At 40.8% G+C, this 27,332-nt stretch overlaps 3 protein-coding genes across 4 annotated transcripts in view; 1 reads left to right on the top strand and 2 right to left on the bottom strand.

Moving 5' to 3' along the window:
• The window catches only part of col9a3 (collagen, type IX, alpha 3), a 20,519-nt gene extending 16,070 nt beyond the window's left edge, over positions 1 to 4,449 (top strand). For both annotated transcript variants that reach the window (XM_020610709.1, XM_020610710.1), the window contains 5 exons: positions 1,017 to 1,163; positions 1,287 to 1,341; positions 1,429 to 1,611; positions 2,315 to 2,392; positions 2,695 to 4,449. In XM_020610709.1, coding sequence (XP_020466365.1) covers positions 1,017 to 1,163; positions 1,287 to 1,341; positions 1,429 to 1,611; positions 2,315 to 2,392; positions 2,695 to 2,879 — 648 coding nt within the window. In that variant the 3' untranslated portion in view covers positions 2,880 to 4,449. The remainder of the gene's footprint in view (positions 1 to 1,016; positions 1,164 to 1,286; positions 1,342 to 1,428; positions 1,612 to 2,314; positions 2,393 to 2,694) is intronic.
• The window catches only part of LOC109966100 (transcription factor-like 5 protein), a 17,117-nt gene extending 8,470 nt beyond the window's left edge, over positions 1 to 8,647 (bottom strand). The window contains exons 1-8 of the mRNA XM_020610712.1: positions 8,247 to 8,647; positions 7,253 to 7,835; positions 6,999 to 7,155; positions 6,748 to 6,910; positions 6,442 to 6,628; positions 6,310 to 6,330; positions 4,969 to 5,110; positions 4,486 to 4,573 (exon numbers count right to left, since the gene is read on the bottom strand). Of these exons, the coding sequence (XP_020466368.1) occupies positions 4,486 to 4,573; positions 4,969 to 5,110; positions 6,310 to 6,330; positions 6,442 to 6,628; positions 6,748 to 6,910; positions 6,999 to 7,155; positions 7,253 to 7,827 (1,333 nt within the window). The 5' untranslated portion in view covers positions 7,828 to 7,835; positions 8,247 to 8,647. The remainder of the gene's footprint in view (positions 1 to 4,485; positions 4,574 to 4,968; positions 5,111 to 6,309; positions 6,331 to 6,441; positions 6,629 to 6,747; positions 6,911 to 6,998; positions 7,156 to 7,252; positions 7,836 to 8,246) is intronic.
• Positions 8,648 to 10,309: 1,662 nt separating this feature from the next.
• Positions 10,310 to 27,332, bottom strand: part of LOC109966105 (uncharacterized) — a 41,428-nt gene continuing 24,405 nt past the window's right edge. Inside the window, 10 exon segments of the mRNA XM_020610718.1 lie at positions 10,310 to 18,389; positions 19,112 to 19,307; positions 19,398 to 19,487; positions 19,573 to 19,726; positions 19,851 to 20,472; positions 20,567 to 20,735; positions 20,892 to 21,005; positions 21,144 to 21,257; positions 21,386 to 21,545; positions 21,873 to 22,410. Of these exon segments, the coding sequence (XP_020466374.1) occupies positions 11,326 to 18,389; positions 19,112 to 19,307; positions 19,398 to 19,487; positions 19,573 to 19,726; positions 19,851 to 20,472; positions 20,567 to 20,735; positions 20,892 to 21,005; positions 21,144 to 21,257; positions 21,386 to 21,545; positions 21,873 to 22,410 (9,221 nt within the window). The 3' untranslated portion in view covers positions 10,310 to 11,325.

A 27,332-nucleotide genomic window follows, 5' to 3' on the forward strand; every position in this document is an offset into this window, starting at 1 on the left:
CTCCATTTTATTCGTTATGGCTATTAGACTCTCACAAGTTTTGTAGACATCATCTTTGTTTCCTTGGTTTGTTATTTTCTGTTCACCCATGGCTGCTTTAATCACATCCACATCTCGCTGGGTAAACTGCAAACTCGTTTTTATCTCCTGTATTTCTCTGGTTATGTCGTCGAGTCTCTTGTTATTTGTCTCCATAAGTAGTTGCACAAAACCTTTGAAGTTGTCTTGTTGGCTCAACAGTGCGGTGTACATCTGCTTCTGCTGACTCAACATCTCTGTTACTTGCGCCGCTGAAATATAATCCTCTTCTGCTTCAACATCCTCGTTCGCTTCTGATTTATTAGCTCTTTTCTCTCTTGGAGGCATTTTAATAGTTGTAGAATTTGTTCAAAGACTTGAAAATGTAGAAGATGTGAAAAATCGTAGAACAGACAAGAGGAGCAGTAAAGACGTCTGCTCTCGCTTGCAACCCTTCTGTTAACATAAAACCTAGTTTTCTCAAATGTTCTGTGTGGGTGTGATTAACAGCACACATTTGTTTCAAACTCCCTCTGTGTCTACTCAGTCACTGAATATTAAAAACTGCGGCGTGTCTCTGAGCTGTTGCCCACTTGTCAAGAGTCACTGCATGTGATTCAGCCTCACAGTCCAGGTTTAATAGGGTTAATTAGGAATTGCTGCTTTATTGGCTTCTCTCCCCACAAGGGAGAGAAGGAGTCGCATTAAGCTGCAGCACAATTTATGTAATTAGAAACACAGTACTGATGAGCCTCACTCTCTTAGTCTGGTTTACTGTTTGCTGTGCTCGTAGGAGTAATTATCAAGCAAGAAGACGCCATATGAATCCGCCTCCACATTTGTCAACAGACCCAGTCTGCTCCTTAGTTGGTGTTTAGTCAACGACCAAATCAGATGCTTATGGATGTTTTAGCTCCACTTTTGCAAGAAATTGATGCCTTCATTTTTTTTCTCAAAATATAACAAGTTATTCAACAGATAATTTTGGTTGATTATAGCCAGGGAAGCGTGGAGAACTGGGCCCTAAGGGCATGACAGGTCCACAAGGAGAACCCGGGGCAAGAGGGCCTCCAGGAAAACAAGGATCAATAGGCTTCCAGGGGGAACAGGGTCTGCCAGGAATCGTTGGAAAGACAGGCGTACCCGTGAGTTGTTTTTTTTTTATCTGTACAAAACTAGAAAGCTTTCATATAAGCATATTAAAGTTAATGTTTTCTAATAAACTGCCTGAATGAGGTAAGAAACTGCATTGTTTACTTGTGTTTCAGGGTAGACTGGCAAGTGAGCAGCACATCAGAGAACTGTGTGGTTCAATGATCGATGGTGAGAACCTAATCTTTGTCTGAAATTAATTCTATTGTTGAATACAAATTAAGCTGGAAACTGACCTTGTAGTGTTACCTGTCACAGATCAGATTGCACAGCTGGCTGCTAACCTTCGAAGACCCCTGTCTCCTGGAATGGTGGGCCGCCCAGGTGTTCCTGGGCCTCCAGGACAGCCAGGAGTTTCTGGCTCTATTGGGCATCCAGGTGCCCGTGGACCACCAGGGTACAGAGGCCTACCAGGAGAACTTGGAGATCCTGGTCCCAGAGGTACCATATGAAAAATGAAAGACCTACTCTTTTATCTATAAGAAAAAATGCTAAAATCTACCAATCAGTACCTGTTAATTTATACTACAACATAATGTAATTATTCAGTTCCTTAAGCAAAAGTAACTTAAAGTCTTTTGCTACAAGTAGAAGTATTCAAAATTCCTATTTGAGTAAAGGTACAGTATTATCATCAACATGTAGTTAATTATCATAAGTAAGTACCTACTCTGCAGAAAAATTACCTCTGTGACTGATATATTATTACATATTACACAGTAAGATTGGAAATACAATGCCTAAACTGTACATTTTAAATATTTTATATACACTCAATGACCACCTGTACAAATGTATGCACTTCAATGCAACACTTCTGCCTTAACATCTCAGTTTTTGGTAAAATTGTCATAAGTGTATAAATTCCATTATATATTTCCTATTGAGGTAACGGTAGCGTTGTACTAGACTACATTATGTTCAGAGGTGTTCTTAATATTCTTACCCTCTCATGTATGTAGCTGGGGAGGACAAAAATATAGACTGCAGCAGAGAAAGGCAATATTTGCCTCTGAAATGTAGTGGAGGAGAGGTATAAAGTAGTATGAAATGTAAAAAAATCAGGTAAAGTACAAATGCTTAATTACAGTACTGGTGTTGGTGAGCCAGTTATTTTCCACCACTGATTCAGTTTTTGCCACAGGTGATGCTGGTGAGCCAGGCGATAAGGGATCCATTGGTAGGGCCATTGATGGGCCCCCTGGAGACCCAGGATACCAAGGTATGGGGTCATATACAACACTATACTGTACATATAGTAAAGGTCTTACTTTAAAGGCAGACATTTGGACCTGTCAGAAACATAACTAATTAGATTCATAATGGCTGTATTCCATTTAGGTGTGTCAGATCCTGGCTATTAATATCAAACATTAACATTAAACTATCATGACAGGTTTTCTGACTGTCCCACAATATTTTAATATTTGAATCACCTGTGCAACTTCAGTGAATAAATATTTCCCAGTCTTTAAATGCAAGTCTTGGCCAGTCTTTGGCTCATGTCCTGTATTCTGTCCCTAGGTCCTCCTGGAGTACCTGGCATAGTCAAAGATGGGCACGATGGATCTCCAGGAGACCCAGGTGAGCCTGGAGAGCCAGGCAGGGTAGGTAGGACTGGACACCAGGGACCTCCTGGACTCTGTGATACATCAGCTTGTCAGGGCGCATCAATCGCAGGGAAATCCTCCAACCCCAAAAACAATTAAACATGACTTTGTGCAACCTGACACCATCCACCCCAGAGAGGAAGGGTGATAAGCGAGGGAAGGAAGGAATGAAAAAAGAGAGTGATCACAAAAAATGTCCTCTTTATTTAAATACATGTATCACAAGATAAGAAGAGAAACAACAACTGGTGTGATATTCTGAGAGGAACAGAGAAACATCCAAGGAGTGATGTGAATAACCAGAGCAACCTGACTGACAACAACATCAAGATGACATCCAGAAGTAGAGTGCACAGATGCACAGAAGGGTGCAGGAGAGTAACTGCATTGTTCCACACACTATCACATAACAAGACTTGACTTACAAACAACTGCTCAGTGAATGATGAGCCCTTTGTGTATAAAAACTTTGTACATGTTGTTTCCATGACCCCGGTACATTGGTTAACATCCTTCTGGCAGATGACACTAGAAAACAATAGTGACTGACTGAAGTGAATGTGCATGTATCACAGCCCATTAGTGTAAAATCACAGGTGTTACCTCAACATACAACTGTGTAAAATATAAAAACAGGTGCCAGAGGTGAAAGGCCTCTGTGAAGGAGCTGCATATGTACTGTAAAAGGAATTAAAAAACAAATTCCCAGGTGCCCAGAAATTGTGTAGATGAATGCACAAATGTAAAACTTTTATCTTTTCGACAGCTTGTTTTTCATTTTGCTTTTTTAATTACATGTGATAATGATTCTCTAGATCTGAGAATCAAAAACAAAATAAAACTTGTGGATGCATAAATCAGACATTGTAAAATAAGTTTAAGAATCTTTGGAGCAAAATAAAAATATTTGTCTTTTTTTCAGTCTGCAACAACCACCTCCACTACGTAGGCCTACTATCGGTGCTGTAACTATTAAATACACATGCCTTTAAATACTATTTATTATTTGTGGGTGACTGTACAGTAAGATGCTACAGCAACATGTTGTAAGAACGAACAAATAAAGCCACTTTTCAGTAAAAGTTTACTTTTCTCTACATACAACATGAACCGTCTGTACTTCAGAGTAATATGTTTAACAATATAAAAGTCAAGTAATCCCTTTAACTGACAAAGCAATAACACAGTTTTCATGCTAAATATTTAAATATGTGATTAAAGAATACCAGTATGTGGACATGAAAACCGAACAACATACTGTTTGAACAAAGTGTAACACAATTTGAATCAAGTCTTTAAAAGAATGATGGCGATATAATTTAAATTAGCCGAATCTATCATAGCTGAAATCGACACAGATCACTATTGTGTCTGTTTTTCCATAGAGAACCAGTGCCATCTGTAGGTGACTATGAAAAGCCTGCTTCGGCTCTGATACAGTGTAGTCTTGGAGAAAGCCTGCCATGTTTGAGTGTCACATGGTCTGGGACTGAAAATCTTACATTTTCTAAACCATAGTAATGTAGGCAGAAGCAGAGCACCTCTCAAAAAGGAACTTTTTTCTTTTAAAATGTAACAATATATCAAAATAGCTGCATAAGCCAGACCTCCTGGGACAACTCCAGCTAAATTCACTCAAATATCTGGCTGATTTATTGGGGGGGGGGTCATTGTTCAACAGCAAGAGAAATGCTCTGTGTCTCACCCATCTCTTGGTGGTTTGGGTCCTCTCCTGAAAAGCCACTGGATTTAAGAAAGAGTCCTTTCTCATCACAGAAGGACTTCTGAAACTCCTGTGAAGGTGAAGAATATCAGATTATTGTGGTTAAAGACCACAAGTACCACTAATGTTTTATCTTTAGGTAGTGTCTATCTAGACTTCCTGTCCTTTGCACCAGGAGTTTTTCAATATGTAAACCACAGACTGCGTTAACTGCAACACTAGATATCTATCACAATAAAATGATCGTTTATTTGATTTTACACTGCACAGCTAAGAAAACATTCAAGTGAACTTTCTAAATAACAAGTCATACAAAGTCAGCTACAGTACTAGTACACTAAGAGGAATTGCAATTAAGCTCTCATCTTCCAGCCCCAGGTTTCTTCAGTTCAGTTCAGGATGATCAACCCAAGACGTTTTACATTAATAAAGGTTTAACTGCAAGATGAAACCAGACAGCTGTACCTCTTTGAAGGTGTCTCCATACGTTTTACTGATGTATCTGAGGAAGGCAGTGGTCCAGTACAGGGTAGTGACTTTGTCTGTATCTGAGTCACAGAAAGGCACCAGCATGTTCAGCTCATCACAGCACGAACGAATCCGCTTCCTGCGCAGTAGCACAGACAATACAGACAGTTCAGTGTCTCCTGTGTTCTCACACCCTGAACTCTCACGTCCCTACAGCTTATAACTGGTCCGAAAAATTGCAGTAATGTTTATCTGACTGAAATGCAAACAAAAAAGTGGGGAACGCTCACTTCAGAGAACTTTGATTAACCAAATGTTTGGGATTTTTGCTTAATTTTTTTTTTACTTAAACAATTATTAAAATAGTTGTCTTGTCTTTCAAATGACTAAATGATGATTTGTCTAGTCACAGGTATCTATCCAACCCTGTTTAATTTCTTTTTTAATTACCATATCTAACAAAGCCTGCATATTAATCAACTCCAGATTAGCCCAAAACGTTATCAATTCTAGGTACAGATGGGGATTTTGAAATTTAAATAAACAGCGGTGGGGGATTAAGTTGGTCTCTAAGCAGAGAGCTCCAACGTTTAGAGGTCAGTCAACAAGATTTGTGCTACGTCTGAGTTACAGCACATTAAGTCCAAGCTAATATTTTCAAACTGTTTGTTTTGTCCTATCAACACTCCAGCACCCTCATCAATAATCAATTTACTATAACATAGGAAAAAACTGAAATAATCCACACATGAGAACCTAGAAGTAGGAAATGTTTAGTACCTTTGCTTAAAAAATACCTTAAACAATAAATTTCATTAAAGATAATTAAAATGGATGTACTCTAATTTTTGTAAAAGAGATCCCTTTGCCTTTGATGGATATGCGAATAACAATGCAACACTACACCTGTGAGAAATGGCGAAAATCTATTACTATTATGATCTCAATTTACTACAATATAAACTAAACCAGTGGTTCCCAAACCTTTTGAAAGCACAGCAACTTAGGTTTTTAGATTTTTCTACTGTTTAAATAAAGAAATATTTCTATAGCTGTTCTGTCATTCTTTATTTCTGGCAGCTGTGGACCTGTAAAAACTACAAGTTGTAAAGTCTATTGTGTTACTATGACAGCTGGCATCTCCGAGGTGTTGTCCCGAGTCTCGGCTGGGAGACAACTGCACCTTTAATATGCTCATTTGGATGTTTTTGAGATGGTCCCTTTAGAAAACATAATATGAAAATACAGCTAATGCAATAGTTGCCTCAGTTTGTATGTATGTAAAACTTGTTAAAAATGTGCAGCAAAAAGGGAAGTAAATCCTGTTGCACCCTTGACCTGTGCTCACGGCACTCCAACCTAGGAAAAAGTAAGGGAGTAATTTATACTTAAAATATTTAGTATTTTATGACATCATGTGACAAATGGAGGCTGCAGAGACACCTTCAGCTACTAGAGATGACTACTCACCTGCGTTCCCTCTCCTTATTGTTATGCCTGTCCCTACGCTGGCTCAGAGACATACAAGATCGAGCTCTTTTCCTGGTGCTGCTCCCTGCTTCTCCAGCTGATCGTGGGGCAGACTTAGCAGCCTTCAAAGGTTTGGAGCAGTGGGTGTGACTATGCTTCTTGGAGGCAGCAGGTGGTGTCACATCATCTATGAAAAACATGAGCCTATCGCTTAGACACAACTTTATACTTGCATGTACAGTGACGTATGGTAAAAATCAAAAAGAAACTACACTTTTTGAAACAGTTTAAGGTAATGATTATTACTTTCTGTGGTCACCAACTGCTGCTCTTCAGCTGGGTTGCTGCTACTTGTATAGTTAGCCTTTTTAACAACCGTCTCTGGGCAAATATTAAATGAAAAACTCTTGGGAATGATAAAATCTTGGTGCATGTTAGGCTCACAGATGTGTGGAATATGGCCGATCACCTGAAATTAAAACACAAACAAATAATTAAACAATGAATTCTTAAATTAATAGATAAGAAAATAAATGTTAATATATTGTTCATCATACCTGACCACAGGTGTTAGAGACTAGGTTAAGTACATCCCTTGCATATGGGCTTGAAACTGCTAAAGTATTTGTTTTGTCCACTTTCATCGACCTCTGCATTTGAGGATGTATGACTGCCTCTTGAGCCTCAGCAGATTGCTGAAGTATTGTCAAAAAACTGAAACAACAACACAGATTCTGTACAAAGGAGTACTTCAGCATTATGGATTTATATGTACCAATAAAGTGCAATACACTATATTAGAGACACCTACTTGCCGAGAACTGCAGAGTGCATATCTTGCTGTCTTGGCATGTCAGCTGACATGGTGTTAAACCTCTTCTCCAAGCAAACTCTAGCTGCTGATCTGGATCGCTTCTGTGAAAATGTGCTGCTGTCGGCAGGTGGGTCGTTCGGACTGTCTTCATCTCGGATCCTGGCGAGAACAAAACCTGGGACTTCTCCATATGTAGCTGGTGTCTTCTCTCCTGGCATCACCTGGCAGTGTTCATCGATCGAAGTTGACAGGTCAATAGCTTGAGCGGCTATGAAAGGAGAAGTCACAGCAGACCCAGTGGCGTGTTTACTCAGCACCCAATCAGGGTGAGATCTGGCATCTGGAGTCCCACCTTGTGCCTCTGTGTGTCCTTGGATAAGATGCTGAATGTGTGAGCATTCAAGCTCTGTCATCTCCAACAGATCATGCTCACTCCCCAACATCTGGCCCTGCTCATGCATCAAACATCCACCTTGGCTTAATATCAACCCAACAGTGTCACAGGTGTATTCTCTGGATGAAGGTGAAGACGACACACGGAAGGTTTTACAAGCTGAGTAAAAGGATGACATCCCTCACTCTAGAGAAGAGGTGGAGATTAAAAAAAATGTTTTACTTGACTTACATTTCTACCAGAACAGGCCTTATCATGTTAACCGACTTCGACCAAGCTTGGTGTCCCCTGGAAGCGGGACCATAGTGATAAGTTATTAAAAACATATCCATGAAACTATCATTGCTCAGTTCAGCCTAAACAAGCTGTCGCTGATAACACTGACATTGAACAATTAATCCACAACTCAATTATGTCAGTCGTGGACAAACTGTGATTGTAAACGATAAGTTAGCTCGTGAATTTACGTTAGCGAACAACGAACTTTAAGCTAGTACACCTGAAGAGACGTTGACATATACTCACGTTTAAAACTAGGTGAAACCTCGCCACCTAATACAATGCAATCATCTGATATAAATATTAACGTGTATTAACCTTATCTCTAATCAGGCTTGGACAGCTTTTAATATTGCCCTTTCGCTCAGGTGTTCAACTTTCTTTGTAGCCGACAGCTTGCTCCGGTCCTGGCCGCGGGAAGGAAGAAGCGTCGAGGCGCTCTGGCTCTCACAGCAGAAGCCTTGGGTTATTAAAATGTATTATATTTTGTACAAACCCGTGTCAGTATCTGAAACCTTTGAAAGGCAGTGGTTACTAAGCAGTTGTTATATATTTAGGCTAAGTATTTTCATTTGCACTAGGCTACACTTTTCTGTACCATAACATTTAGATACAGTAAAAGGTGCGTTCAGGTCAATTGGGAAAATACCCTTTTGGAATAATATACTGGCTTTAGCACCTTTTAGCGTAAATTATATTTTCAGACAATAAGCTTGTCAGTGTCTTAAAATACAGGCTAAACAAACTGTAAGAAATTTAGCTTTATAGTAGGCTACCATCTCACCCAAACTGACAGTGTTAGACAAAGTGGGCCAGGGAATTTCAGTGATTGGACAAAACTTTCAAGCATAAAATCCACTCAAGCAACAAGTATATAAAAATGCTAAAGCAGTAAAAATTGTATGTTTAATAATAAGTTATAAAAATATACTGTATGCCTATTAAATACTCTGATGCAGTTCACATTTTGCATTGACTAGCCAACAGGAATGATGCACAATAAAGGGAGAGGTGGCGCTAACAATAAAATATTAAGAAAAGCAGAATAATGGCAATAGAGAACTATATCCACAGATCAGACAGCAAGAGCTGTAAGAGCACAAAACCAAACATCCAAATTGACTGTCCAAAGATACACGTTTTTATGTTACTGTCTAATAATTTGTTCTTAATCATCAGTTGATATTGATCTGGCTTTGTTTATTGCAGCAGTGGAATGTAACTCTATAAAATTACTCAAGTACTGCACTTAGCACTTGCACTTGGAGTATTTCTATTTTATGTTAATTTTTTACATTTGCTCGACTACATTTTAGAGGCAGATATTGTACTTTGACTTTACTGCATTTATCTGACAACTGCTTGTTACTTTACAGATGAAGATTTCACATTAAGAAAGAAATAATAATCTTATAGTAGGTTTTACAATCTAAGACATTATGTTATTATGGCCTCTTGTCAAGCTTCGGATGTCAGTTTTTAGCTGATCCACCAATGAGACATTTTCCCTCATAATCTTCTCACAGTTTCTTAAAAACCCATCTATTATCTTACTGATCTTACTGTTGCAATAACGATTGTTGCTGGTTGAGACCAAGCGGCAACCTCCGAGACTGAGAAATAAATTTTTTTAGAACTCGTCAGTCAGTGACTGAGGCAGAAAACAGTACTTTACTGTTGGCTTAGCCAGTGTGCAGTAGTTAATCTGCAACAGTGACAAATAGGCCATTTTATACAAGTCCTACAGTAGCTATTCCCACAAATGCAGACAAGTTTGAGATAAAGTATGACAGTTTTATCAGCAAACAGGTTGTCATTTCCGACAAGGGATTCAGCGGCGAGCTGACAATGAAATTAAATTGTAAAACTGTAATTTAAAATCAAGTTTTAAGGTTGAACTGAGTACTGTCACCCTCCTTATATAAGACAAGAGCTCTGCAGGTGGAGGGCTATGGACAATATGCTCCCTGACAAACTCATCCTTCAGCAAAAATCTTTCCCCCTTATGAATGTACTAATGAAAAGACTAAACACTAAACATGCCAAATCGCATCCCCACTGGAATGGGGACTATGCCATGTGTCAAAACCAGTTAAGATCTTTACAGTCATGCAGCAGATTGAAACCAGAGCAAGTAAACATACTTAGTTTTGTGTGCTACAGCACTTCTCATTCAAACTGATTTATTTGGTGATGGGATGTAACAAAGTACATTTATTAGTATATTGTACTTGTATTCATGTTTTATCCAAATTTAGAGTTCTACTCCACTGCATTTCACTAGCAAATATTGTTTTTTTTCACTTGAATACATTTATGAGACAGCTTTAGTTAATATGCAGATTAACAATTTATACACAAAACATATGATTATCTTAGAATGTAAATTATCATCTGTCAAACCAAGACCTACCTAAGCACCACTTTAATCTACAACAGTAAAATGCTACTTACATATGAATCAGTTAGCATTTTTCTTCCTAAGCACCTTTACTTGCCGAATATTTACATAGGTAAAATTTAAGGCCTCTAAAGGCTAATCCATTGCTGAATATATTAATCACATACTGTATATTAACTGAAAACCATTAAAAGCCAGTTTTATGTCTTTGATGATTACTATAGTGTTCTTCCCCTGCACCAAGCTGACAGTCAAGCTATAGTTAAGCCATTACAGATGTTGCTTCTGAAGAGATGCCTGTTTCTCTGGTAACTGCTGAAATGTGTCATTCAACTCTTTTTAATTGTACCTCAAAAAAAGAAGAAGAAAAAACTATAAACCAGAGTCTGATTTATTCCCACAAACAGAATGGTGTGGGCACTGTGCTTTATTTAATGTGGAATTTGTAAAATAACAGGTATTGACAGTCCTACTCCAAATAATAACTCAATAATATAATCAGAATACAAATCTAAAAAGTTATATTGATTTATGGACTGCTTGCCATTCTATAAGAGCAATGAAACAAGCCATCTTTTATCAACAGAACAGAACAGATCAAGCCTACTGTAGTGACACTATAGCTATGTTGAAAAAAAACTGTACAGTTTCTGTATGAAATACTTCTCACAATTTCCAACTAGAAATGCACATAGATTTGAATTTACAATTCAGTGTGCATTTCAGTTAAGGCTACAAGGCATTTAGTCCTAATCAAGTAATAAAAATAAATGCATTTACTTTGAATACAAGACAAACCACAACATAATGAACTGAAAACACCTCAGAGTATTTCCATATCAAGATACAATGTCTGATCTTTCATGGCTTTGACTGTTGAAACTTCATGTTGATATCTCAATAAGACGTGGACAACCACTTGGGAAAAATACATTTGCTCTGTGTTATGCTGTATCAAATGCACCATAATTCCCGTTTATCAGTTACATTGCCCTATTACATTTTTTCTTCACTCCCTGTGCTTGCATCTAAAGGCATGTTCATTTTACCAGCAAGACGTTTCTCCTGCTGCTGTCTTTGCCCTTTTACCAACCCTCTTCCTCGACTCACTGGTCTACCTCTTCTCCACTCTCTGTCAGTAGAGTGACCCATCGTACGATTTGGGAATTGAATGAGACCTTCTGTTGGAGTGGGAAGTAAGGCAGCTCTATGTCTCTGGGGTTTTACTGCTTGCCGATTTTGTGGGTTGTCAAAACCGGGAAATGAGTTTCCTCCACTGTTCGGAGGTGGACCAGGAAGCTTATTGAATGGTTCTGAATGTGGATCACCAGAGAATTTAAATCTGGTAACTTGATGTGGACTACTGAGATTAGGTGATGCAGATTTGTCTGAGTATGTCAGTTCAGGGCCCCTTCTTTCATTATTAATTGTTTGCCCTCTCTGCCCTGGTTCCCTGTTCCTCATGTCTGGCACTCTGTTGACATGCCCTTGCCCCCTTACATCTGATCCTTGCAAGCCATTCTTTATGGCTGGCTCTGACCCTCTTGACACTAAATGTGGGCCCATCATGCCTGGACCTGGGCATCCTGAATCTGAACCTCCTGGGCCTTTTCGATCAAGACCTTCCATCTCAAATCCTCTCCCATTTGGGCATGAATTAATCAAGTCTGGACATGCCATACGAGTCCCAGGTCCTTCCATGTTTGGCCCTCTCACATTTCCCCTACAGTCTGGCTGCTGCCAGTCATTTCCCGTATCTGGGCCCCCTCTCTTATTTGATCCTCTAATATCTAGTCCTCTCCTATCATGGCCTTGTCCTCTATTATCTGGATTTCTTTCCCCTCTAAAAAATGGCCCAGGTCCCCTTCTGTGGGGCCCAACACCAGCTCTGTCAGGCTCTGTCCATTCATTTCTAGGTCCTGGGGACACCATATCAGGCTCATGCTGGACAGGCCCTGGACCCCTACACCTAAGACCTTTCAAATGATCTCCTGGACCCCTCATATGCGCTGGCAAAAGCATATTTGGTCTTTCCTGTATAGGACCCGGCCCCCTAATTCCAGGGCCTCTCCATTCACTATGAGGACCTTGCCTACTATGTTCTTGGCCCTGCTCATCTGGACCTTCTTGGTTAGGCCTTGGAGCCCTGCTACCACGCCTCTTCCAGTGATCTCCTGAACATTCTCTTTCATTTCCTACAGCCACCATATTGGGTCCACTTCTATCTGACCACTGTTCCTCTGTGTCTGAGCTTTTCCATCGGTCTCCCTGATTGTTCATTTCTGGCCGTGGCCCTCTACTGTTAATCCTCATAGGCCATGGACGCCTCAAGTTTTTATCTGTTCTATCGGGTCTTGGGCACTCAGTATCTAGACTTTCTTGGAAAGGTTCTGATCCTCCAAAGTCAGCCCCTCCCCAGTCACCTCTTTTGTCATTTCTTAGATCTTCTGCATTTTGACCTTTATGTCTGATGCCTGGGCCTTTAAAGTCTGGACCAACAGATCGCCTCCAATCAGGTCCTGGGCCCTCCATATCTGTAACTCTCCTTTCAGGCCCAGGTTCCCTGAAGTTTGTGCCTCTTGATTCTTGTCTGCTAGGCCTGGGGCCCTCAGTGTCTGGATCTCTACTTTCACAGATTGGTCCTCTAAAATCTGGACCTGTTGGACCTTTCGCTTGTACTTCCATAACAGTTTGATCAGGCCCCATTCCTCTGAAGGGTGGACCCCTCTGTTCAATCCCTGGGCCCTCCATATCTGGAAGTCTTCTTTCTGGCCCAGGTCCCATGAAATTTGGCCCATTTGGTCTTCTTGTGTTTGGACCTCCCGGCCCTCTCCTGTTAGGCCCTAGACCCTCCACATAGGAGCAAGGTGTTTCTAGCAGTGGTTCTCTGTCAGGCCCTGGGCCCTCAATATTTGGATATCTACTTTCTGGACCAGGACCCCTGAAGTGTGGTGCTCCCTGTCCTCTATTGTGAGGCCCTGGTCCTTCCATATCTTGGGCAATTCGTTCAGGCCCCATTCCTATACAGTCAGGCCCAGGAACCCCCATATGTGGCCCTCTTCTGTCAGGACACAGTCCACTAGCATTTTGATCCCCTAGTCCTCTCTTTCTAGGCCCTTGATCATCCACAGAGGGACCACTCCTTTCACCCCCAGGCCCTCTTAAGTCTGAACACCCTGATCCTCTTCTGTCTGGCCCTGGTACCCGGAACTCTAGGCCTCCCGGTCCTCTCTTGTCACACTCTTGATTTCCCATAGAGGGACCTCTCATTTCATATCCTGGCCCACTAAAGTCAGGAACTCCAGACTCTCTCCTGTTGGGCCCCAGACCACCTCTTCTATCAGGCCCTGGTCCACTGAAATCATGAACTCCTGGTCCTCTTCTGTCAGGGCCTACAGCCCCCATAGTAGGATGTCTCAATTCAGGCGCTGGTCCTCTAAATACCTGACCTCCGGAGCCTCTACTGTTGTGTCCAGGACCTTCCATAGGTAAGTCTCTGCTTCCGGGCCCTGATCCCCAGAAGTCTGGACCTCCGGGTCCTCTCCTGTCACTCCCAGGACTCTCCATAGATAAATTTCTCCTGTCAGGCCTGGACCCTCTGAAACCTGAACCTCCAGGTCCTCGCCTGTCAGATCCAGGACCCTCCAAAGATATTCCTCTGCTTTTGGGCCCTGGTTCCCTGAAATCTGGACCATCTCGTTCTCTCCTGTCAGGCCCTGGATCAACCATTTCAAGACCTCTCCTTTCAGGCCATGACGCCCTGAAATCTGGTCCTGCTGATACTCTCATGTCAGGTCCTTGACCTTCCATAACTGGCCCTTTCCTGTCAGGTCCTGGCCCTCTGAAAGGTGAGGCCCCAGGTCCTACCCTGTTAGTCACAGGACCCTCTACAGCTTGCCCTCTCCTTTCAACCCCTGGTCCTCTCATTCCAGGTCCTGAATTGTCCATAGAAACACTCTGTTCATTCTCTGGTCTTTTGAAAACTGGACCTCCTGATCCTGTCCATTCATACTTTGGAACATCCATATCAGGTCCTCCCCTCTGAGGTCCTAGTGGCAGGAAATCTGAACCCCCTGGACCTCTGTCAGGTCCCTGGCTCTCTATATTTGGACCTCTCCTTTCAGGCTGATTATCACTCCATTCATTTTGTATAAATGGTTTTCCTCTGACTGGACCTGATCCTCTCTGACCGCACATATCATGACCAACACCTGGACTTCTCCAGTCTAAATTTGTAATGTTTGGCATGGGCCCTCTGTCTTCTTGACCCATTTGCTCATTTCTTCTAAATAGCCCTGGACCTGGTGTAGTTCTTACCCGTATGTTTGCATCCCCACTACAGAGACCTGTATCTCCAATGTCTTTTCCTGAAGCCCTTGTATTTAACTCACTTCTATCACCCCTTGTATTTGAGTCATCCATACTATCCATATCTTGACCAAGCCCCATATAGCTTCTTCCTGTCATATCTGGCCATCTTAATTCATGCATAGTTTCTGATCCTCTCATGCCAGGGCCCTGCACACTCCTTTCAGCCCCAGTATCTGTTTGTGGCTGCCTGAAATGTTCTCTAGACCCACCAATCTCTTGTTCAATGCAGGGCCTGTTAAATTTACCACTTTCATAATTTGTGTTTGGCCTTGGTCCTCTTATGGGTACCCCTCTTTGTGGGTCTTGCCCTTCATCTGTTGTTACTGAAGATAGTGGCCTAGCTTCCAAACCTGTGGGTGCATTTGACTCTAAACTCCTTTCCCGACCAGTACCCACTTCGCTAAAGTTTGAATTTCTTCCATGTGGCTGAAAACCCCTTTTCCAATGATCTTTATCTTCTTGACTTTTTCTCTCATCAACTACAGTCAGCCCACTGATATCTGGATTTGAATGATACATGGTTAATAAAGGACCCCTTGGCCCTGAGCCACTGATATCAAGCCCAGATCTATCTAACAAAGGGGCCTTCATGACTGGATCTCTCATCTCACTCTGTAGGCATGATTCCCCCATATGAAAGTTTGTAACAGATATTAACTTTTGCCCTCCAATGTCTGGTTCATTGTTTCTCATATCAAGGACTGGACCCTGAACTTCTAGGTGCATGCCTTGCATACTAGAACTTTCCATATGTTCTAGTGGATTCCTCATCCCTGAACCTCTTATGACTGGCTCTACACCAATTCTACCAGTCTTGAGATTCTGAATACCTGGGTCTCTCATGTTTGGCTCTGAACAGTGCATACCAGTCCCTGAGCTTTGTATGTGTGGTCTAGGACCCCAAATATTGGGGCTCATACCTTGTATGCCTGAATTTCTCATTTCTGGTCCTGGGAAACTAAAACCTGCTGGTCTTTGGTCTATCTGTGGTCCCCTAAATCCAGGCTCTTTCATATCTGGTCCTGGATTCCTAATACCTGTACCACTCATAATAGGCCCTGGAAGCTTGGTCACAGGGTCTATTTCAGGTTCTGAACCCTGAACATCCAAGCCTGCAGCTGACTTTGGATGTCTGCCCCCTTCACCCATCATTTCTGGATGCTTTAAGACTGAACTTTCCCCTTTTCTCTGTTTGTCTGCCTCTATCACGCCTTGGTCTCTGAAAACTGGGCCCTGTTGATTTAGGGATATAAAATCCGATTTTCTAACATCTGGTAATAGACTTCCAACAGTAGCCCATGGTATATTGGACACTGTTTCTTGTTCACCGATAGACAAACAATTATTTTCAATTTTAACAAATGGCACTGAGACATTGGGATGTGTCTTAGGATCTCTAATCTCCTCTGTGTTAACAGGGTCAATCTTTTCTCTGTTGATAGGTTTTATGAATGGTGGCTCTGGATCGGGGCTCTGAGGGGAATCTCGAATGGGCGGATCAATTTCCCTTAGAGGAACTGTGCTTTCAATTTTGTTGTTAAGAAATGTTTCCTGAGAGGGTTTATCCAATTGTTTAAAAGACCCATCACCACCATCATGGTCACTGACTGAATTTTTTTGAAGCTCATGGGATTCTGGTGGTTCTGAAATCTCAAGCTTCACACTGTCAAGACGTTTTTGTGAACAGGGAGAAAGATCTTTATCAGAGCACTCAACAATATTACATTTTAGCAGATGTTCATCAGGGTCATTTTTAATATTAACTGGGGTAGATGGTGATGTGTTACTCTCTACAAATTGCCCAATAATGGGGTCTGGAGCACTACACAAAACACTTGCATGTTTTGACTTCTCTAGGATTTGTGGAGAAGGCCCTCTGTGCTGTTTTGATGAAAGGGGGACAGAATCTTTTTTTCTAGGGGATGAAGAAGATCTTCTATGCCCATGAGAATGACGGCGTGTAGCATGTTCTTTCCTATGGCGAGACTGGCGTTCAGACTCATCTCTACCTCTGTGCCTCGACCTGTCCCTTTCACCTTTTCTGTTTCTATCCCTTTCTCTACGTCTACGGGAATGTGAAGGAGAACGACGTTGTGACCTTCTTGAAGGACTTCTATGGCGGCCCCTTTCATGATGACCCCGCCTCTTTGGCGACAGCCTTCGCTTTCGGTTGTGGCATGAACTTGGAGAACCCTTGCAGGAGACACTATGCCCTGGCCTAGACAAAGATGACTCATGAGTTGTTATATTGCCTCCTTGAAAAACATCCTCTTGAATTTCATTAAAAAGTGATTCATCCTCTGGATCATATGCTACATCAGAATCTTCAATCTCCCCAGCCGAGGAATACTTGTCACTTTCCTTAACATTTTCCTGTGTTTCATCTTGCTCTGTAGCTGTATCTGTGTCATTTTTAAAATTAGAAATGGTAGTTGTGTCTTCTAACTCTACAGGTTGAGAGTCCTCATTTGCTTTGTCCAAAGTCGCTGTAGGGATGCTGGTCTTTTCAGTTGATTCTGAAGACCCTGATTCTATTTGCATTATGCCACCCTGCAGAGATGACATTTGACTGAGGGCCAAAGAGTTTGATGGAGGAGACATCAGGGAATCCGAAACAGAAAAGCGAGCCATGAACATACCCACAGCCTCTTTCTGTTGACGTAGTGCTTCTTCCTGTTCTTTCAACTGCCGTTTTTGCTCTTCAATCTGCTTATTGAGCTCCTCAAGCATGCGCTGTTGTTCTGTCAGTGTTGCAGCTGAAACAACCACAGTGCCTGTAGGAATGTTCGGCATTACTGCAGCTGGGGTAGAAGTCTGCATTGGAGTGGAAGAGGCATTTGGTGTTACAACCTGGTTGGAAAGTGGTGCTGAGCATGATGGAGAATCTGACATTTGAGTTGGAACAGGGGGCTTTGTAACAAAAGTATTACTTTGAATATCTTCGAAGATAGTCTCATCCTCTGGATCATAAGCCACATCATCATCCACAAAGCCTGATAATACAGGGCCATCTGCCTTAATTTTTTCTGTGTTCTGTGGAGCAATCATTCCATATCCCATTGCTGGATCATACTCCTCCTCTGGGTCATATGGTCGGTCAAATTCATTCTCCTCTTCTTCTATCTCTTTGACTTTGGATTTCTGTCCATACTGTTGGACAATTGGATCCACCATTGATCCAGACACCTGTGACACAGGTATCTTCTTATCACTTATGGTTGTTGTTGTTGTAGAGCTTTGGTCAGAAGCGACCGTGGAGTCAGTTTGCTTATTGCCAAACAAAGTCCTCAAGATGGTCTGTAATGGTGTGTTATTGTCAGAAATGCTGTTAGAAGTGGACTGTGTGGTAGTAGCAACAGCTGAGGTAGAAACAGGAGGGGTTGCTCTAATGGAAGTCAAAAGAGATGGTATGGTAACTGAACCAGAAGAGGAAGAGTCTGATGGTGACCCAGGACACGATGGTGAACCTGGAGGGGTGGTACTAGCAGGGGTCTCTGGATCATAGGGTTGGAAAATCTCCAATTTATCAGAGCCATAAAGGACCGGAGGTTTTGGGATCCACATAGGGTCCTTGGACATGTGGACATTAGGTCTCTTCTCTTCAATTTCCTGAGGAAAACTCCCTGGACGTTTTACCTTCTGGATGATTGCAAGACCCAGAAGAAGGTTGGGTCGGTTTTTTTCAAGCCCTGCAAAATGAAGAAAACTGAAATAAATTAATTATTAGAACAAATAAAAAAGCTCACAATTGGCTCACCATTGTTCCATCACTTCTTCTAAATTCTTGATGTAAAAATTTGGTCAGAAAGGTTTAATTCAGATTCACAAATCAGATAAATCTGGATACTACACGCTGAAGTGACTCAAATCTGATTTTTTTTCCCTCCAAGTAACTCAGAGCGCTTTTCATGGATGTTTGGACAAACCAAACCCGATTTTTTTCAAATCAGATCTGGCTGCACTTGCACACGTGGGCCTAGATCAGATTCATATCCAATCTCTGACCAAGCAACAGCTGTCAGAACAATCAAATGGGAATTCATGTGGGGTTTTTTTTCCAACTTCTCACTCCTCTGCACATGCACATACTGCCTGTCGTCATTATTCAATTTCAGCACCTCACAGACCAGGTTAAAAATAAAGGAGAGCAATGGGGGTCAGTGGAAAGACAAGAACAATGAACATTTATGCAGAAGTTTCTGATCAAGCTAAACTAGAAGGAACATATCATAACTGGGCAGTTTTGAGGGAACTGCACAATTTGGCCATGACACAAATTGTTTTTTTTGTATACATGTGATGAATTACATTTCAGTTAAATGTGCGCATGCATAGCAGTTTAGTAGCGTAGCAGTGTAATAATGCAAATATGTATTATGTAAGACTATAAGTAGTAAGAGGATTATCACACCTGGTCCTTCAAGAGGTTGCAGTATGGATGGGATTGATTCCGTTGCACTGAGTGGGACAAGGTATACATCTTTGATAGAACGGCTGTTATTGGCGACCACACCAAAACGACCTCTACTGCTAAAATAGGAAAATAGGGAGACGTAGGCCACCTCTTCCTCCTCTGTTGCAGGGTGAAACCGTATCACACATAACTCCTAATAAGTTCAAAACAAGCAAGAGAAGATGTAAAATAATTATATATTTTCAATGTTGTTATATAAGGTTATTAAAGAAATATTGCTTGCCTTTGTAATAGAGGTCTTTAGTTTTGCAACATAGTCCCAGACTGTTTCAGGCATAATGCGCCCTCCAATTTGTATGGTATCAGGTAGATCCTACAGAAAAGGAAAAAGGTCCAGTGAAAATGACATATTTGTTTAATATTCTATGGATAAAAGTTATTATAGTGCTTTATTATACCGCTTTAAGGTTTTCAGCAGATCCTGAAACCAGATATCCCTTGGTGACAAACTTGGCAACAGTGAGCATGTTTAGAAAGCCTTTCCATACAGTGTCTTGCTTAGCCAGGAACTGAGCAGTCTCACCATCAGCTGGGGATTCAGAGATCATGGTCCTGAAAGACAAACCACAACAGCACAATAACAACAACAGCCACACATTATGCTGATTTTGTTCAAATGTACACTACAGAAATGGAACTTTTAATATATTTTAAACTTCAATAGTTCTTTAAATACCTAGCAGATGTGCAATAGAGTCTGGGATCTGCAGAGGAAGATGGCTTCATTAAGATAGATTTAGGTATAGTTTTCACTGGTGGTAGTGAGGATGCTGGTGCTGAAGGCGGGGCAGAGCTTGCCTCTTTAAGAGGGGCATAAGGGTCTGACTGGTTATGAGTTGTGTTACTGGGACCAGAGGTACTACTAAACAAAGCAGAGAACCTGTTTGCAGCAGTGCGAGGGTCATGTCTAGTGATAGTCACAGTGGAGACAGTTGGAATCACAACCGGTGTATATGCTCTCTTTGATGTAGCAACTTTAGGATTGTCTGGATTTGGTGATGCCACACACTCCATGACAGGGGAAGCAGGAGACTCTAAAGTAGGGGAGGCTGGGGAATCCATTGTGGGGGAAGCAGGAGATTCTACTATAGTCCGTGCTGGAGAATCAATAAGAAGGCGGGATGGAGGATCCAGCAGGGAAGATGTCAAAGAATCCATGTCATGTGAGTCAGGTGGTGCCTGCAGAGGGGAGTCATCTCCTGCTGACTTTCTCCAAGAGGGCTCATTCTTATCTCTTGTTTCAGAGACCCTGGGTTTTTTCTTAGCTGGCTCCCCCTCTTCCCCAGCTAGTATCTGGCCTTTGGGAAAGAAAAAAAATCTTCTCTGAACAACTACAAGTAACAATGACTGGTCATTGGATAAGAATCTGTAAACAGAATATTTTTAATTTACCTGTGCATATCTTGCATTTCAGATCAAAGAGGTGAGCTTTATGCTCTGATGTTGTGTCCTTAAGCATACAGGTGAGAATATCTGGTGTAGTGCTGCCCTTACTTGGCTGGTATGTTCTGGTCTTGAGGGCAGGTGCAGGAAAACTTTTCTTTTGTTCCTGGGAAGCAACCTATACTGACACATCCACACAAACAGTGAGACTTAACCCCTTAACATCTTTTGCCTTTCATAAGAAACATTTATATGAAGCAAGGCTGGCAGTATAGTGTTTATATATAAAAATCTGAAATTCCACTCATTGAATGCAAATGAGGCGAGTACACACCGTTCTATCAGGTCTTCTGTCAGGTTTTCTGTCAGGTCTCAAACTGGCCAAATCAACCTTCACTGCCTCAGGCTTCTGCAGCAAACTTGTTGCTTTAGTAGCAGCATCCTTGCTCTAGATACACAAAAGCAATTGAAAAACATAAGCACTTCTGACACAAATACAGCTTCATTCTTCTGAAGCCTGATAAGTTTATTAATTAAAAAAAAATCAAATTTTGTCTGGCTGTGATTAATGCCTGATACACTTTACCTCTGTTTCTTTTGCACTTGGCTCTGGTGCCTTGATAGCCTGCATATCCTTCTGGCTCATCCTGACCAGTCTGAAGGGACTGATCTCCCCACGTACAACCCGATACAACAAACCCTGGAGAGAAACCATAACTCAGCTGTCAGTTTGCTAAATAACTATGAGCTGCTGATAAAACCTCACTAAAGAAATTTATGCAATAATAAGAACAGTATTTAAAATTAGGGTTTAAACAGAGATCCGACCTTGTTTCTTGGGTCTTTTAGGTTGAACATTATAGTTCTGTACTTGTTCATGTATTTGCTGTCTGTATTGCGAAATACGTCAAACATCTCCATCTCGATGCTCGCAACAAGCTTTGCAGCTTCACTCTCAGACATCTCCAAATCCTCACAGTCACACACCCTTGACAAAACAGAAAGGCAGATAGCAAATTTGTAGTGTATCACCACTGTGGCATGTTATTTGCACACAACTTACTGTAAAAAGACAAGTCACAAATTATGTCCCTGAGTCTGGCATGTGATGAAAAATGTGCTTTTTTTAAACAATTAACAGATTTAATAAAAGTATGCCATACCATCATAAATTATTAAACATATTGGCATTTACTCTTTTGGCTCCTATTATCATCACTAAAATGGTTCAAAGGACTCATTTTCAATGTGCAATTTTTGTACAGTATACATCTGACAAGCCTTTGGTTTACCAAAGACTGAGGCTTGTTCTCACCTTTTGGACAGGATGCTGATGAGGGTGCGCTGGATACTCTGTCTGACCTGATTATTAGGCTGTGAGGGTCTAGATGAGGGAGCACTGGGTGCCGGAGGCACCAGGAGATTTCGGGTTTCATTCAGCAGCGTAGGGGCTGAAGAAGGCTTCTGGCATGACACAGAGGCTGACAAGTGGCTGCTGGAAGGGGACTGAGATCCAGACTGCTTCTTTGGTATGACATATGTGGTCTTAGCAACCATAAGGGCCCCAGTTTCATGATGTCTAGGGGCTGAGTTGGATGGGGACTGTGCAGCTGGAGACAGACTAGATTTTGCTGGGGTGGGTGTTATTGCGGGATCTGACTCTGCGGATTGTTGCTTAGACACACCACTGTTTTCTGGCTCCTTTGCTTTTTTTGTAGAGTCTGTTTGTGGTGGGGCTGTTTCAGTGACAGGTTCAGAAGAGGGAGCATCATCTCTAGATGTGTCTTCTGGAGACTGTGTTTCAGGAGTTACAGCCTCACTGCCAGCCTTCGTCTCTTTACTGTTCTGCTTAGCTGTTAGGAAAAAGAATAGTGGGGCATTTTGTGAATATCTGTCCATCTAAACCACTATATAAAAATGATGAATGCTTATTCCTGCCTTTGCTTTGCCTTTCTGGGCTTAAGCTTGGGAAATGTTAAATTGTAGGCTGACAGCCAGTGTCTGACAAGCCAGACCAGCAGGTTTTCTTTACACACATTTACACAAACAGTCGGAAACTACTTAACCCTCCTGTTATGTTGCGGGTCAAATTGACCCACGAACATAACTGCTGAGCAGGCATCACCTGAGAAATGAACATAACAGGAGGGTTCCCTCCTGTTATGTTCATTTCGTCATATCAAATATTTGTCTCATTTAAAGCAGTTATGTTCGTGGGTCAATTTGACCTGCAACATAACAGGAGGGTTAACATACTACAAATTGTGACTGTAAATAATTACATGGTGCAGAAGGCATAAACTTGATGACAATGTAATTAATTCATGGCACTACATATAACCTATCCAAGGTGTACCCCACCTCCTGCCCAAAATCAGCAGGGACTGGCTCCAATCCTCTAAACTCCCCACCCCCCCATGACCCTCTATAAGCAGTGTAGATAATGGGTGGATGGGCAGATTGATGGAAAAATACTGTGATGAAGTATCGTGATGAAATTCACGCAACTTGGATGAACCCGTGATTTCAATTTTTCACTTTGATTTTCGGTGAGATTTTGAATACAGCCCTCCGTGGGTTGATGATTTTGGTTTCCACTGACCACTGTTATGTAATTTTGTTCTGAACAAATTATACAACGTACCTTAGTAAAGGCTATGAACCTGAATAATTCATTCATCAAGATGAAATGTGTGATTTAGTGTTCCCTTAATTTTTTTAGCTGTGTAAATCTACTGTGGATCCGCCATTACACACTATTCTATCAGGGGTGAATTTATTAGCAAAAAATAAATCTAAGTTTATTGATTTTCATATTCAGCCCCTAGTCAAGAATCTACACTTTATTAGGCACACCTGTACAACTGTATGCACTTCAATGCAACACTTCCCCCTTAAGATGTTTATGAACACCTATGAATATAATGTAGTCCCTTACAACATCACCTTTAACCATAGTTAAGTTAAACTGTCATAAATATATAAATTCAATGATATGTTTAATGTTGAGGTCATAGCTGAAGGTGGTGTTGTACTGGACTACATTATATTTAGAGGTGCTCCTAATATTCTGACCCTCTCATGTATGTGGCTGGGGAGGACAAAAATATAGATGGGAATATTATGAACAGCAACTGATAAAACAGGGAACTGATAAAACACAATCTTTTGAATTTTGAGAGTTATCCTATTTCTCTCAAAACAAGTTGGCCAACAAGCCAACTTTATAGACTTAGAAGAATGTGTAGTTCAGAAAAATTCACACTACAGAGTGCGAACGTAGAACAATGCTTTAGAAATAAGGGCTATCCAGAAACATGTCTTAAATCAGCTGTTGACAGTGTCTCCAAAAGAAAGAGCGAAAGTGAAAAGTGAAAGGTCTATTAAACATATCTCAACATAAATTTGCTCGAATTATAAAATCCATATTTCATAAACATTTATATTCTCTTAGCAATGATGTTACTCTGAACAAAATCTTTGAACACCCATCATTATTCATTGATAAAACAGCTGCAAACTTAAAGGACCATCAAGTGATAAGCATTTGTATTTAGACAGAGAAACTCTGAAATTAAAAACAATATCATATAAAGTCACTGATAACATGTAACATGGACAATGTGGTATACCTTTTGTTTTGTCCATGTAAAAGTCAAAAGGAAGAAATGTAGATACTGAGAAATCTTTATTAAAAAGGGAATGTTTCTGGATATACATCCTTAAAACTTTACATCCTAATGTTTTAAATGAAGAATATTTATTTTTCTGCAAATAAATAATGTTCTCGTTGCTGGGCTCAGATATTCACCTCTTTATGAACAGCTACACTCCCATTGTTTGTGGTGCAATGTCCAGATTGAAAAACATCTGTTATGGTAACGGGGATCTAGTATGGGTTTTTTTTTGTCTCCTAGTTTTTTATGATGACCTCTGGATATGCTGATTGTGTTCTGTGGATGTGTAGCATTGATGTCTTTTTGATGCAATTAAATGAGAAAGTTGGTTATTTTACTTTTGATGATATTCTCTCACCCTTCCTTTTAAATTGTGTTCTAAGAACTAAGGTTGTCTCACTCACGGTCACTCAACCAGGTGCAGGCTAATTAACTTGAGAATTTAATGTTTAGAGAGACAGCTACACTGTGGAACTGCAACAGTGATGAAGGCCACTAGGCTGAACATGTTGTCTTCTTGTAGAATTAAATGATTTTTTTCTGTCACTGAGTGCAATCGTAGTTTGTGATTAGCGGATGTCATGCTTTATAAAATAGGAGGTCGTCACATTTCAAGCCTTCCCTGACCAGTCAACAGACCATGTAGAACATTCAGTTAAAGAGGCACTGTATTTAACCTCACAGATAAAAAAAGGAAACAAATACATTATATCCATATATATTTAGGGCTACTTATCTACTTTTTCGATGTCAAGATGGTTGTGTGAGTAAATAAATTTCCAATGGTGAAAATCTGAACTAGCCTTAGATTAGCCTTAGATTGTAGTTCAGAAAAACATTGTGTAAGTTTGCAAATAAATTAAAACTCTGTGTACACACAAAGACTGAAATATGTGTACATACAGCTTCTATCAAACTTATAAATTTGAGTGTATGAATAATTCTGTTTTTATAAATTTTAGTCATTGTGAAACTAGGTGTATAAGTAGGTAGCCGTAAGTACATGCAGGCCCCACTGGTTATCTGTGTGCATATCAATGCCTCTGCCTGCTAAACAAACAGAAAAGAGAGGCACAATCTCAGAAAGTGTGTTGTATCAATGAGTTTCTCCAACAAAGCCAGAACTATCATTTCTGTGTCATTAATTTATCACAACTCAGTAAACTGTGATCAACAGATAGAGTGAGACCAGACCCTGTAGAAGCTGTGTGGTATGCACTGGTAACCTCATTCAAAACATGTCCAGGTGTTGGAGGACATGTCAGTTCATGACAGGTAGAAAAGGGTACTTTATAATAGCCAGCATTGTGAAGATAAACGCTGTAAAATGAAATGCTATGAACGATGTTTCTGTCTACATATTGCATTGCTACCTTTAGAAAAATACCAGAATAACAGTTCAATATTCATGAAATTAAATATTCTCATTCCAAGGCATGGACAACAGTTCTTATCCAGTGGTTGTAGACTATGTGCCACAGAGGGACAATAGTCTGCAGGTCTTTAGACCACAAGGTAATTTCATCAGCTAAACACCAGGATGAACCCTAAATTGGATCTCTTGTCAAAAAGTTCCACTGGACTACAGTTTGTCCTTAGGGAAATAACAGTTATTCACTTTCTTGCTGAGTAAAATAAGAAGGTCAGTACCCGTCTCATTCCTGTCACCTTATCTCACCTTACCATAAAGACTGGAAGCATGGGGAAACAGCTAGCCTAGCTCTACCCTAAATAACAAAATCTATCTAGCAGAGCCTCTAAAGCTCACTATTTAACACATCTTGTTTACTTAAACCATACAAAAACTGAAATGAAATATAACTTTTGGTTTTACAGTGGATATCTGCTGGCTTAGGGTACTTCTTGGTTGAAAGCAGTGACTGACAGAAGTGCTAAAAGCTAACCATCTGCTACAGGCCTCATAGGCCTGGGCAGGGACTGAGAGTGGCACTGACCTTCTCATCTAATTCCCAGCAAGAAAGAAAGGCGGCATATTTCCTAAAATGTATAACTTTTCCTTTAACAACAAAATGTAGAACTGTTCCTTTAACAATTTAGTGACTTCTGCTTCAAACATGAGACTAAACTTCACTATGAAACGTCTGTGATCAAATATGTAGGAATTCCTCCTTTTATAAAATGGCATATCCTTCAGTTTTTACTTGTCTTCCTTGAACCTTTCTTCCCTTGCTGAGAACAGATTTATATGTGGATCATAAAAAATGAATATAGGGTTCACTGAAGGGAAGACATCAAGGAAAGACAATGTGCTCCTATGAGCCATACTTGGTTGGTGTTTGGAGAAACATTCACCTGATGTTTCAAGGAAGAATGTGCACTATATGTATTTATGGGATAAATCATTGGTGGATAATATATATTTAAGTAATCTGATGTACTCTACATCCACACATAACTTCACAAAATACACTGCTGGCATAGATATCTTGGCATGACTGGCGTGAATTCTATAGAATCAAAAAACAATGAAACCTGGGCCTTTTGGGAATGGAAAGTTGGAGATGACTCAGAAAAACAGGCTTGACAAGCCACATTTATAGCTACTTAACCACAGTTATGAAGTTATACCAGGGACAAACATTAAACATGCAGAAGCTCGCTCTCTCTCAAACTGTGAAACACCAGGATGTTCAACAGTTCTCTCTTTAGAGCTGCACATTATTTGTTTGGCCAATAGATGGTGCTCATGTTTTGCAACTAAATGCTTAGGTATTGAAATTATTAAGAGGAACATGCTGAGCAACTTGGAGAGCATGTGATGGAGAAACAGTAGTTATGAGGTTTACAGTGCAATGAGTTACAATAGAGAACCAAGAGAAATTAAAAGATTTTGGCTACTTGACATTATTGGCAGCACCTCACATAGCAAAAACCTGTTTTGCTCAAACATAAGAGTCTCTCTAAACCCCACATGCTTTTTAAAAACTAAGAATTGTGTGTGTACTGGCCACATGTGCAATTAATAAATTGTTGTCCCAGACTGACTTGTCTGTGCTGTAAACACAAATCACATACTTTGCCCATGCCAGTTACACTGCCTCATGTGGTCACACTGCTCAATCTGAACATAAGAGTCC

Source organism: Monopterus albus, unplaced genomic scaffold (assembly GCF_001952655.1).
Source record: "Monopterus albus unplaced genomic scaffold, M_albus_1.0 scaffold106.1, whole genome shotgun sequence".
NCBI classification, from domain to species: Eukaryota; Metazoa; Chordata; class Actinopteri; order Synbranchiformes; family Synbranchidae; genus Monopterus; species Monopterus albus.